This window comes from Cyrtonyx montezumae, unplaced genomic scaffold (genome assembly GCF_038088225.1).
Source record: "Cyrtonyx montezumae isolate F1298 unplaced genomic scaffold, pur_monq_1.0 scaffold_2, whole genome shotgun sequence".
Lineage (NCBI taxonomy): Eukaryota > Metazoa > Chordata > Aves > Galliformes > Odontophoridae > Cyrtonyx > Cyrtonyx montezumae.
The window spans coordinates 4,441,770-4,453,793 of NW_027071936.1; the positions used below are offsets into that span (position 1 = coordinate 4,441,770).

General features: G+C 41.1%; 1 protein-coding gene across 1 annotated transcript; it reads left to right on the forward strand.

Annotated features, from left to right (window-relative positions):
• The first annotated feature begins 1,889 nt into the window (after positions 1-1,889).
• FGA (fibrinogen alpha chain) lies at positions 1,890-8,311 on the forward strand. The gene is made up of 6 exons (XM_065736262.1): positions 1,890-1,955; positions 3,786-3,914; positions 4,799-4,982; positions 5,275-5,420; positions 6,052-7,087; positions 7,460-8,311. Exons 1-6 carry the CDS (start codon positions 1,905-1,907, stop codon positions 8,167-8,169), a joined length of 2,256 nt encoding a protein of 751 aa, XP_065592334.1. The 5' UTR covers positions 1,890-1,904; the 3' UTR covers positions 8,170-8,311.
• The last annotated feature ends 3,713 nt before the right edge of the window (positions 8,312-12,024 follow it).

Below are 12,024 nucleotides of genomic sequence, written 5' to 3' on the forward strand. Positions count from 1 at the left end.
ACCTGCATAGGACTTGGACTGCTGAGTTTAGCAGTGGAGCATGTATTGTGTGTCACTGAACCAATCATATAACAATAACCCTTTTACCAAATCACATGTAGGATAGCTTAAAATGGCAGGGGAGCATTTATGTGTGGAACTCCTTTGTCTGCTTTGAGTTCAGGAGCTCCTTATGGACAGCGCAGCCATGGCTGGCTGATCCTCAGACAGCAAAGATAACGTGGAGTCTGCTCAGACATTCATTGCTGATGTTAGCTGAGCTGTTCCATTTCTGAAATGAGAAGAGGTCTGTTGCATCGTGGTATGAAAATGGCACCATTCAGGATTCAACAGAGCACAACTACAAAACAACTTTATCTTGTTTCCGAGTATGCACAGGTAACATTGGGACTTAAATATAATAGAAACTTCTAGTCATACAAAAACATATTTTGATGATGTAGGTGTAAATCAGTGACATAAATCAGTGTAGCACCATCCTATCTATCTACTCCGTATAACCTGAGAATATGAGTCATTCTTAGTGATATTTGTATGAGCTCTGTTTTAATTTAAGAGGGTTTACAGAGGTAAAAGAAGCATGCAATGCAAAGCCAGACATGAGACGAAACAAAGGGTCGAGTTGAATTTCAGTGAACCTCACATGGAGAGTGATGAAGCCTTCTAAAAGCAGAAAATGAGGAAAAGCAGAGATAAGGAGGGTGAGAGAAAACCCACGAGTCTGCTGCAATGGATCCAAATCCACAAACAGCTATTTTGAATTTAAAATGTTGTACAATACCAGAGTCAAGCTTAAATATGCTTCTGTAGAACACAGTATAATATAGATCAACCAGCGGATGATGGAGAGTTTTGTGAGTACTATGCCATTTTAAAAAAACAAGAGAATGTTTTATTCTTTCAACTGATTTGCTTGAGCCAAGGTTTTCCTCATCATCTCTGCTCACTGTCATAGCAACTTTTAAGACAGGCAGGATTTCAAACATTTGACAGCCACATACAATATCACCCAGGAACATAATGGCTTGTTATAGATATCACAGTAGCAGCACATTTTAATCAGTTCCTATACAAAACTTCAGCGGTTTTAAAATGACCTAAATTAAATATCTGCCCCTTAAAATGATTTAGTAATTCTAAACTTTTTTGTTTATTTGTTTGTTTGTTTGTTTATTTTAGGACATTTTCAAATATCACTCTGTTGTGCTCTTCATAAATATGTGTGCAATTTACACAGTTAGTTTCAATCTCTTCATAATCACTTCATAAAAGAATTGTAAGTTTGTGGAAGAGAGAATATGATGCTAAACATGGTGTGTGTTATAAAAATACCAGCAGTGTCCAGCTCTAGAAATATATGCAAACTGATCTCTGCATTACTCAGGGATTCATTTTTGTTGGCAAACCATAGCAAACTTTCTTACACTTGCTTTGGAAGGCCCAGTGATTTTCATGAGCATGGAGTTACAAAGAAAGGGTAAACCTGTGACTTACTTTTTCAAATATCAACTGTCTGATCACATTAGATAAATTCCTGCAACACACTGTGTGTCTTCCAGCAGTTAAGTATTGCTGGCTCCTGCTAGGACCTGCATACACCCTAGATGAGCAACCACTTACAAGAAATCAAGCTTGAAGCGCATATATATATATATATATATTTTCTTTCCTGGAATACATGGTGTTGCCCTCATGGTGGTGCTGTACAAATTTATCTGGAGCAAATAACACCAGAAACTTGTGCAAGAGGCCTTAGGTAATCAACTCAGGACATTTGGCATGTTTTGTCTCCAAACAGAGGGAGAATAATGATTAATCTCAGCTCTTCAACAAGGTTTAAATCACATCAAATGACCAGAGGAGAGCATCCTGTAAGTCACAGTTCTACTTGCTCTTCTCCAAAGATGATACCAGCGAGGATCCTCTGTGTGTTGCTCTGCCTCAACTTAGCTTGGGTATGAGTTTTCTTACTTCATTTTACCATACCTTTCTGATTGGAATAGTAAAGGTTTATTTAATCTGCATTAATTAGATGTATATTTGCTGTTACCTGTTCTGTAAAATTCAGCATTCACACGTATGCACAAGCAAGCTTACTGTAACTACTTCACCTCTGGACTTTCATACCAGCAGTTCTCTGTTTTGCTTAATTTAGCCTTGCTGAACCTGCCTGCCTTCTGCAAAGCAGAGTAAATCAATTAACATGAATTCATAGATTCACAGGTGCTGCTGTGAGCCTTGAAGATGGCTGAATTGGATGCTAGAGGTTCCAGCCAGTCAGGAATTTTCAAGTTTATTTTAGGATGAATTCTACTCTCCTTTGGGCAGAATATCTCAGTTTACTTCAACTGCATTTTCCAGCTACTAATGATGCACAAAGCCTTTATTATAAAATACTGTTTAAAAACAGTCATTCTTGTGGCAGCAGCATCAGATTAAACTAGAATCTATACAAGATTACAATAGATCATAATCTATTATAATATATAATGTAATATATATTACCTAAGATAAGCAAGAAGCAATTTTTAGATAAGGAAAGTGATAATCTTGATTTTCAACTATGCTAACATGCCATCTTTTTCACTTACATTTTTGCCAATAATCTTACACTAGTCTTTCTCTTTGTGACTGTGTTCCAAAGGAAGCAAATGCTCTAACAAACTGCAGAAATTATGGGGAGTGAATCTGGATAAACAGAAGCAGTCCTGCTGGAGCTACTAGTGCTGAAAAGGCACAGTCCACCTAAAATTAAAGGTTTTATTTGTTACTTTTAGCAGACCCTTGGGCCAAGATGAATTGAACCAATGTGAAACTGCTGAGTTTAGTAATGACAATCTAGATGCCACAGGGCTGAGTTTCTGACTGGAAAGACTGGAATTAGGAAAACATTCTCTGCATCAGAATTAATGATTAATGTTTTTCAGCATTAATTATACTGGTTGAGAAGAAGGTAATGTGCGTACAGAGGAACCTGGGCAGTCCTAATTATGTAGCAAGCAGCCTTCTTCACCTTTTCCAGTTCTTTACTAAGCAATAACACAATAGGAATCCGGTCAGTGTTTTGGCTTAGAATTAACCTGTATAACTGCCCTTTTGTTTCTTAGGATTCAAGAAAATCTCAGTGTATTCATTTCTGTTCTGCCCATTAGCAAAGTGCAATCCATCCACCACTGACATTATTATTTTCATTACAATGTTATTAGTTTCTCTTGTTGTTTATGCCAAGCAAAACAGCATTACAAGCTTATAGACTAAAACCAGAAACATTAATGAATGGTAAAGCCATTGGGTGAATCTTCATGAGAATCTTCATTTGTACGTGTACCTTCAAGCCAGTTTTGGGTAGGCAGAAAGACTAGAATGAAAGCAAAAAATTAGGAATATGATAGCAAATGAAAATAGAATGCAGATGTTTCAAAGTACTTTCAAGGGCCGTTTCAAAGGGCTTTAACTTAATCTATTTCAAGTGAATTTCAAGCTAATTTTGCGTTTAAGTACAGAGCTCAAGATTGTCTTGTAATCATCATCATATATTCTAAGCACCATCCATTCTCTGTATGAGCATTAATTTTAAGAGTGGAAAAGCTTTATTTTGACAAAATAAACTAAACCACGTCTTACAAGAAAAGCTTTTGCACTGTTGGATAATGCATTCCACAAGGCTGCACTTTCCACAGCAGCAGTGCCACTGTGTGCTTGAGGATGTCAGCTTTTTGTTTTCATTTTCTTCACCACTGTTCCGACAGCCTCAGTTTTGCACTTCCCCTTTCTCCTCCTGGCAGGCACGGGATGGGGAGACCGTCTTTGAAAAAGAGGGTGCTGGTGGGCGTGGCCCCAGGATTGTGGAGCACATGCACCAGTCCTCCTGCAAGTACGAGAAGAACTGGCCCATCTGTGCAGATGACGACTGGGTAAGCAGTTAACCTTGGGGACAGCAGGGAACAGCCTGAAAGAAAAAGATAAAATAGAAAGAACCAATAAAAAGGAAATTTAAGAAGTTCTTTTCATGATTTTTATATTGCTGCTTTAAGAGTTAGTAAGAGAAAGGCGCTTGAAAGAAAGATTTGTGAGAAAGGAAAATAAGTAGAAACTGAAACTTAGGATATTCTTTTTAGGAAGTCTGATGACAAGATGCTCCGTAAAAGCTTCCCAGTGGTTGACTGAATGTCTGTGTATGAACTGTCAGTTTGTCTCTCTCTTGCTTCTTGCATCTCTACTCATCTCTATGCTGCATTTATAAGATGTAATCTTGCCAAAGAGCTGTAATTTATAAGAACATGAGGCTTTTCTGTGGAAAATTCTGCTTGAATTTAATAGTAGACCTATTAGTAACCATCCTTGCTCAAACTGGACAGCTAACTTCCCCTTACAGTAGCCCTTTGGAAAATAAATGCGGTAGGATAATTGTTTTGGTTTTATTAATATTGTTACTAATATTGTTATTGTTATCATTGGTATTTTGTTTAATTTTGTTTCACTCTTAAGGAACAGAGGAAAGGGAAAACTAAAGGTGTCTTGCCCCTGCTTAAGACAGGTTTCTATGAGAACATTTCAGCAATTCCAATGCACCAGTGTCAGAAGAGCAAGATGTGAAGGGTCAGTCACGAGGTGTCTTGCTCCAAGTCATACAAACCCTTGTCAAAGTCATTGGATAAATAGGACAGGGCAGCAGAAGTCACATAATATTGCCCCAAGTTTATTACAGTGTTTTAATTGCTGGTTTAAACATTGATTTAAAAAACAAAATGGCATGCTCCTGAAGATTTTAACACAATTATTTCGCTCCCACTCTTAGGATACAAAATGTCCATCAGGTTGCAGAATGCAAGGAATAATTGATGACACGAACCTGGACAACAATCACAGAATAGACAAAATTAAGCAGCAGCTCGCAGACAGTCAAAACAACTATAAAACATCCAATCGAGTAATTGTGGAAACCATAAATATACTAAAGCCTGGTCTGGAGGGTGCCCAGCGTAAGTATTCCCCCCTAGTTTTATTATCCATGATAATTTTTGAGTGTGTGCATGTTAGCACTATTTTGTGGAAACACATGCTGCACTCGACCTGATTAACAAAAGCCAAAACATACATAGTGATGCACAAGTTAACTACTAACTTGTAAAAAGAAATGTAATTTCCATCAGCTTTGTGTTATGAGAAGTTTGTTCTTAAGTATCTGTTTAAATTGCCTATTTCAAACTACGAATGCACTTCTAGGAAAGAAAATCACACCTGCATAGATGACCTGATGTGTTTCTGTTTCAGAGCTCGATGAGAATTACGGTCATGTGTCATCAGAACTGAGGAGGAGGATTGTGACATTAAAGCAGCGAGTTGCCACTCAAGTGAACAGAATTAAAGCTCTGCAGAACAGCATTCAGGAGCAAGTGATGGAAATGAAGCGCTTGGAGGTAGGCAGCTACTGCACCATTCCCACTGTTTGCAGAGCCTAGCTATACAGGAGTATCTGTTACACTGTGCATGGCAAGGAGTGCTCCACCCAGAAAGAAAATACAATCCAATTCTCTCAGGATCTGCCCTGGTGCAGCAAAATCCACAACAAGCTTTCCGTGGGGCTTGTTTTATCTTTCCTGCTTCATGGGAAGAAGTCTGAACTCAGGAGGGCCCTTTGTCCCATCTTCTCTCAGAGAGGCAGCTGGGATTCCTGATGCTGTATCTACTGGTAATCAGCTCCGTGTGGGGCATTTATTCACCTGTAAGAAGCTGCTGGGCAACAAAGAGCAGGAGGGAGGCCCTGTCCTTCTGTGGTGATGCCCACTGGCCCCAGGAGCACACCCTTAGGCCCAAGAACAATGAAAACAGAAACTGGAAACATGCCACAACATCTCTCTCCATGGAGCTATGTGCACTGTGTATTGTGCTTGCCAAAGTAGATTTCAAAATGGAGCTTTGGAAAAGCTCATCTGTAGATGGGAGGTACCAGGCCAGCTCCCCATTTTCCCCAGCCCATGTAAAGGATGTGCTAGCTTAAGAAAGTCCAGGAAAGTTCCCTAATGCAGTAATTTCTCTCTGTTTGTGTAGGTGGACATTGATATTAAGATACGAGCATGCAAAGGAAGCTGTGCTAGAAGTTTTGATTACCAGGTGGACAAAGAAGGCTATGACAACATCCAGAAGCAGCTTACCCAGGCCAGCTCCATTGACATGCACCCAGACTTTCAAACAACTACCTTGAGCACATTGAAAATGAGGCCTCTTAAGGACTTGAATGTTCCTGAGCATTTTAAGCTCAAGCCTCCACCAGAAATGCAGGCTCTGAATGCATTTAATAACATCAAGCAGATGCAAGTGGTATTAGAAAGACCAGAAACAGACTCAAGCCCTTCCCGAGGCGAGACCTTTTACCATGTGGCAGAAGCGAGGGGGGATTCTTCACCTTCCCACACCAGCAAATTAGTTACTTCTGCTCATGGGAGAGACAACCCTAGCTTGGTAGACAAAACCTCCTCTGTCCATAGATGCACGAGAACTGTCACCAAGAAAGTCATTAATGGCCCTGATGGCCCTAGAGAAGAAATAGTTGAAAAAATGGTTTCCTCTGATGGCTCAGACTGCTCCCATTTACAAGGAGGACGAGAAGGAAGCACATACCATTTTAGTGGGGCAGGTGACTTTCACAAGCTAGACAGGTTTCTTCCAGACCTAGAGTCATTCTTCACCCACGACTCTGTATCCTCTGGTAGTAGGCACTCTACTGGCTCGAGTACTACTGCAACCAGCAGCCGTGTGACTGGGGCAGGCAGCAGCCACCAAGGCACTGGAGGGAAAGACAAATTCACAGACTTAGGGGAGGAGGAAGAAGATGACTTTGGAGGACTTCAGCCATCTGGATTCGCTGCTGGAAGTGCAAGTCACTCCAAGACTGTAGTGACCAGCTCCTCTTCTAGTTTCAACAAGGGAGGCTCCACTTTTGAAACCAAATCACTAAAGACCCGTGAAATATCTGAGCAGCTAGGTGGGGTACAACATGATCAGAGTGCAGAGGACACCCCAGACTTTCAGGCGCGCAGCTTCAGACCAGCAGTAATGAGTACAAGGAGAGCCTACACTGGGAAAGGTACACAGAAGTAGTAATTGAGGTAGTGGAGCCAAATTCCATTCATAACCAAACTGACAGAATGATTTTAGATACTGCAGTATAACAATGTGATGATAAAATGCCACAACTGTGTCTGTTTGTTGCCACTTTGTAAATAAAAGGGAAAATATATCACTAATACTCGGGTGTGGCATAGACAACTAGCAATTTAAGATCTGTGTAAGATTTTCCTCTCTCAATTCTTTTTAATGCTACCTGTCACTAAACCTTAAGTAGTCCAAGACACATTTAACACATTTTCCTCAGATCTATTGCTGCTTGGATTCCTCTGAAGTTTTTATTAAACTTTACTGATAACCCCTGTCAAACCAGATCAACTTTTTTTTTTAGACTGCGATGATATCCGCCAGAAACACACTTTTGGTGCCAAAAGTGGCATTTTCAAAATCAAGCCAGAGGGATCCAATAAGGTTTTGTCAGTTTATTGCGACCAAGAGACCACTTTGGGAGGATGGCTTTTGATCCAACAGAGAATGGATGGATCAGTGAATTTTAACCGGACCTGGCAAGACTACAAGAAAGGTTTCGGCAGCGTGGATGGCAAAGGGCGAGGAGAGTTGTGGCTGGGCAATGAGAACATCCACCTGCTGACTCAGAACAACACTCTCCTTCGAGTAGAGTTAGAGGACTGGGATGGAAATGCTGCATATGCAGAGTACATCGTGCAGGTAGGGACTGAATCAGAAGGCTATGCCCTGGCTGTGTTCTCCTATGAGGGGACTGCCGGGGATGCACTGGTTGCTGGCTGGCTGGAGGAGGGGTCCGAGTACACATCCCATGCCCAGATGCAGTTCAGCACCTTTGACCGGGACCAGGACCGTTGGGAGGAGAGCTGTGCAGAGGTGTATGGGGGCGGCTGGTGGTACAACAGCTGCCAGGCAGCCAACCTCAATGGCATCTACTACCCAGGGGGCCACTACGACCCCAGGTACAATGTTCCGTATGAGATCGAAAATGGAGTCGTTTGGATACCGTTTAGAGCCTCCGATTACTCCCTCAAAGTTGCTAGAATGAAAATCAGGCCCCATGAAACTCTGTAGAAGGACAGGCATATACATCACAACTACACGTTGGAAATATCTTCTATATTCATGTGTATTCTGTACCTTTACCCTATGAATTTGAAGGCAATGTGGCAACTCTATAGAACACAAAATAAACACTGGTTAATTATTAACAAAACATTTCTTTCATCTTGTTTAGAACTGACAAAACTTTTCCAGGAAATGTTGATTTTAAAAACCTTATATAAATCTTTTCTACAACCTTTTGTCCCATTAGTGCTTCTTACTACCATGTTTAGTTTGACAACTTTAAATGTCAAAAACTTGCAGAATGATATCCCTAATATCCTCATGCCTGGTTAAGCAATTGTTCTGAAATGGGAACTGAAAAATTACACTTTGTGCTGTGATATTCTAAAATAGAATTTGAGTTTATCTTGACAGTTTTGGGGAAGACAAGTTTTGAGTATTCTCCTTTTGGCAACAGTAGTGGCATCAGTCTACTGAAGAAATAATTCGAACTGACAAACTGTGGTGCTCTCTGGAGCAGGTCAACACCCTGAACTCCAACTTAATAACATTTTCTAGACTTAATTCAGTTGAGTAGAAGAATCCCAATGACTGTATCAAATTTGCTGCCTCAAGTTTTCTTGCAATCATGTAATATTTAAACAGCAATCTTACACCTTTAGAAGTGAAAATCCATTCATTTTCTCACAAACTTATTCCCTGTCAGCAGCATAAAAGCTTTCATGGCTGGAAGATTTTGTTATTTGCCCTTTGTACTGGATAGAGTAGGACATACAAAGTGTACTGCCTGCATATCTGCAGATATGTCACATACACTCTGCCAGGCAGAATAGCACGTGTTGAAAATAGATCCTCATCATGCTCATTGTTCTACACAAGCACTAGACATGAATGGAGATAAAGATCAAGCCATAAAATTTGACACTAAAACAAGACAAACTGATAAAACAAGACTCTGCTACCTAAAAATCAGCTATTGTTTTTTAGCAACCATGGAAAGACTTTAACAGAAATCAGCAAAAGCAAGATGAGGAGCACCTGGGTGAATAATCTTCTCTCATGTTTTTAGTATGTTTCTTGGCATATGTGTCAAGCAATGATTCATCTTTCTGTACCTCAGTACAGAAAGGACATTGAGGTGCTGGAGCAGGTCCAAAGAAGGGCAACAAGGCTTGTGAAGGGCTCGGAGAATATGCCCTACGAGAAGAGACAGAAGGAACTGGGACTGTTTAATCTGGGGAAAAGGAGGCTGAGAGGAGACCTTATTGCTCTCTTCCAGTATCTGAAAGGTACTTACAGTGATACCAGAGTTAGTCTCTTCTCACTGGTGACAGATGACAGGACGAGGGGAAATGGCCTTAAGTTGTGCCAGGGTAAGTTTAGGTTGGATATCAGGAAACGTTTCTTTACAGAAAGGGTTGTTAAGCATTGGAACAGGCTCCACAGGGAGGTGGTTGAGTCACCATTCCTGGATATGTTTAAAAACTGTTTGGGTGTGGGTTGTGGTTGTGTCATGGTTTTATGATTTTTGGTACTGGTATTCCACATCATAACATCATGTAGTGCATTTAGAGTTATAGAGTTAATGCTCCAGCTCCATGGATCATCGATAGTTCCAGGTATACCTGTCTCAGAAGAGAAGAAGAACTCCATTCCCCAGAGGACTTTGCGATGCTTTGCGTTCTTACGTGTTTACGCTCAGAGGGAAAGATAAAAACTGTCTGCGGTCACGGGACACTCTCTTTCCTTTGGGATCGACTCAGCAGTGGGTGCTCGCTGCCGTCCGCCTTCAGCGTTAGCGTAAGGCCTTCGGTTTATCGGACACTCTCTCTTGCTCATTTTATTTGATTTATTAGCTTTAATTCCAATTATATTGTATTATATTGTGTTATTTTGCTTTCTGATATCTTATTTAGTAAATTAGCTTTCCTCCTCAGATCGTTGCCGCTGTTTTGTTCCTAGGCCCATCTCCCTTTTCCCTTCTCCCTTTCCCCCTTCCCCTTTCCTGGGGCGTGGGTCCGTGGGTCCCCCACACCAATCGTCACGGAACTGGGCCGAACCTGCCCGTAAACCGTTGACAGGTTGGACTCAATGATCTTTGGGATCTTTTACAAACTGAGTGATTCTATGATTCTATGATCTACGTGTAAGGTTTTGATATCAGCATCTTGCTGACAGTGTGTGATAGAGACTTTTTAATAAAAAGCTGGTTGCATGGAAACCAATTACATCAGTTACATGATTGCACAAGAATATGCTGCTGTAATGACATAAAATTGAGTAAATATGTACTGGGTTTTTGGTTTTTTTTCACATAATTCTATTGAGAAACAAGCATAGGTGGTCTTCCTTTCCTAAAATCTCACCAGTCTGTATTATTCTGCATTATTCTGCAGACTGCACTGGAATGGGCTGCCCAGGGAGGTGGTGGAGTCACCGCCCCTGGCGGTGTTCAAGGAACATTTGGACATAGTGTTGAGGGACAGGGTTTAGTGAGAACTATTGGTGATGGGTGAATAGATGAACTGAGTGATCCTGTGGGTATTTTCCAATCTTGGTGAGTCTATGATTCTATTCATATCATTTAAAAATATAATCAAATACTGAAAAAGGTCATTTTCAGCCTTTCCTTTTCAGGCCTTCTCAAGTATAGGCACTGTGCAACATATTTAATACAGCCCTGTGCAGAGAATTTACTGTGCTTTAGGAAGTCACTTCTGCTTTATGTTACCTGTTTTGGTTTTCTAGCCTCAGTGAAAGCCTGTCTCTGAGGATGCTGAAGATCTGCAGTCATATGGTGAGATACTGCCATGACATCTCCTCATCCTCCCGGTCTCCAGAGACCAAATCAACAAGAGAGGTCTCAGATGGGATCTACCTTCTGCTAGCAATCTAGGTCTCTTCCTTAGTGAAGAAAGTGGTCTCCTCTGAAGGCTGATCCTGCCTACTTAGCAGCTCCTGTCTTTCAGAAAACCTTTTATTCTGGCTACCAGTAGTTTCAATGAAGTACTCAGATTTTAGATAGTCTGTATGTCCTTGTCTATAAATATCGAAGGTGTGGGAGGCAAAGGGATGAGGCCAGACTCTTCTCGGCAGTGCGTGGTAATAGGACAAGGGGGGATGGTCACAAACCGATGCATAGGAAGTTCTGTACATACATGCATAAGAACTTCTTCACTGTAAGGATGATGGAGCACTGGCACAGGCTGCCCAGAGAGGTGGTGGAGTCTCCTTCTCTGGAGACATTCAAGACCTGCCTGGATGCCTACCTGTGCAACCTGGGCTAGGGAGCTGCTTTGGCAGGGGGGGTGGACTCAGTAGTCTCTAGACATCCCTTCCAACCCCTACAATTCTGTGATTCTGTGAAAATGAGGTGATTTAGATCTCCTTTCTAGGCTGTCATCATAGTCAGCTAAAGGAATTTTGAAGGTATGAAGTGTGTCCCTGCTGCCAAAAGATTCTGAGCTATATGGAGATCTTTGTCCAAATCCTAGATGGAATAAACAGATGTATTTGGGAACAGGGAGCAAAATGATGAGCATGACTGTCATAGTAACACTGACACATCTCTGGATTCATGTTAAATGTCTCTAGAAAAAAAAAACAACAACTTTGTATTGTGTTTGTTTAGCCTGCTTTTATTTGTTATCCACAGGTAATGCACACATGGGTAGGATTTATTTAAGAAGAACTTTTGCCTAAGTATTTTCCGGCCTGTAAGAGAACATTTAGAACGGTAAATGTGTTTCTCAGCAGTGCCTATAGCCTGCCCCTACTCAGTCATCTACTGTGTCAAATTGCAGCCACACAGCTCGAGGGCAGAGTTCACAGGCTATAGGCACCATTGAGCCTAGCCACTTT

Bases quoted from the DNA above. Each gene is read 5' to 3' on its own strand.
- FGA (XM_065736262.1), top strand. From the start codon at position 1,905: ATGATACCAGCGAGGATCCTCTGTGTGTTGCTCTGCCTCAACTTAGCT. The intron at 1,956-3,785 runs GTATGAGTTTTC...TCCTCCTGGCAG, and splicing joins TCTGCCTCAACTTAGCTTGG to GCACGGGATGGGGAGACCGT. The intron at 4,983-5,274 runs GTAAGTATTCCC...TTTCTGTTTCAG, and splicing joins TGGTCTGGAGGGTGCCCAGC to AGCTCGATGAGAATTACGGT.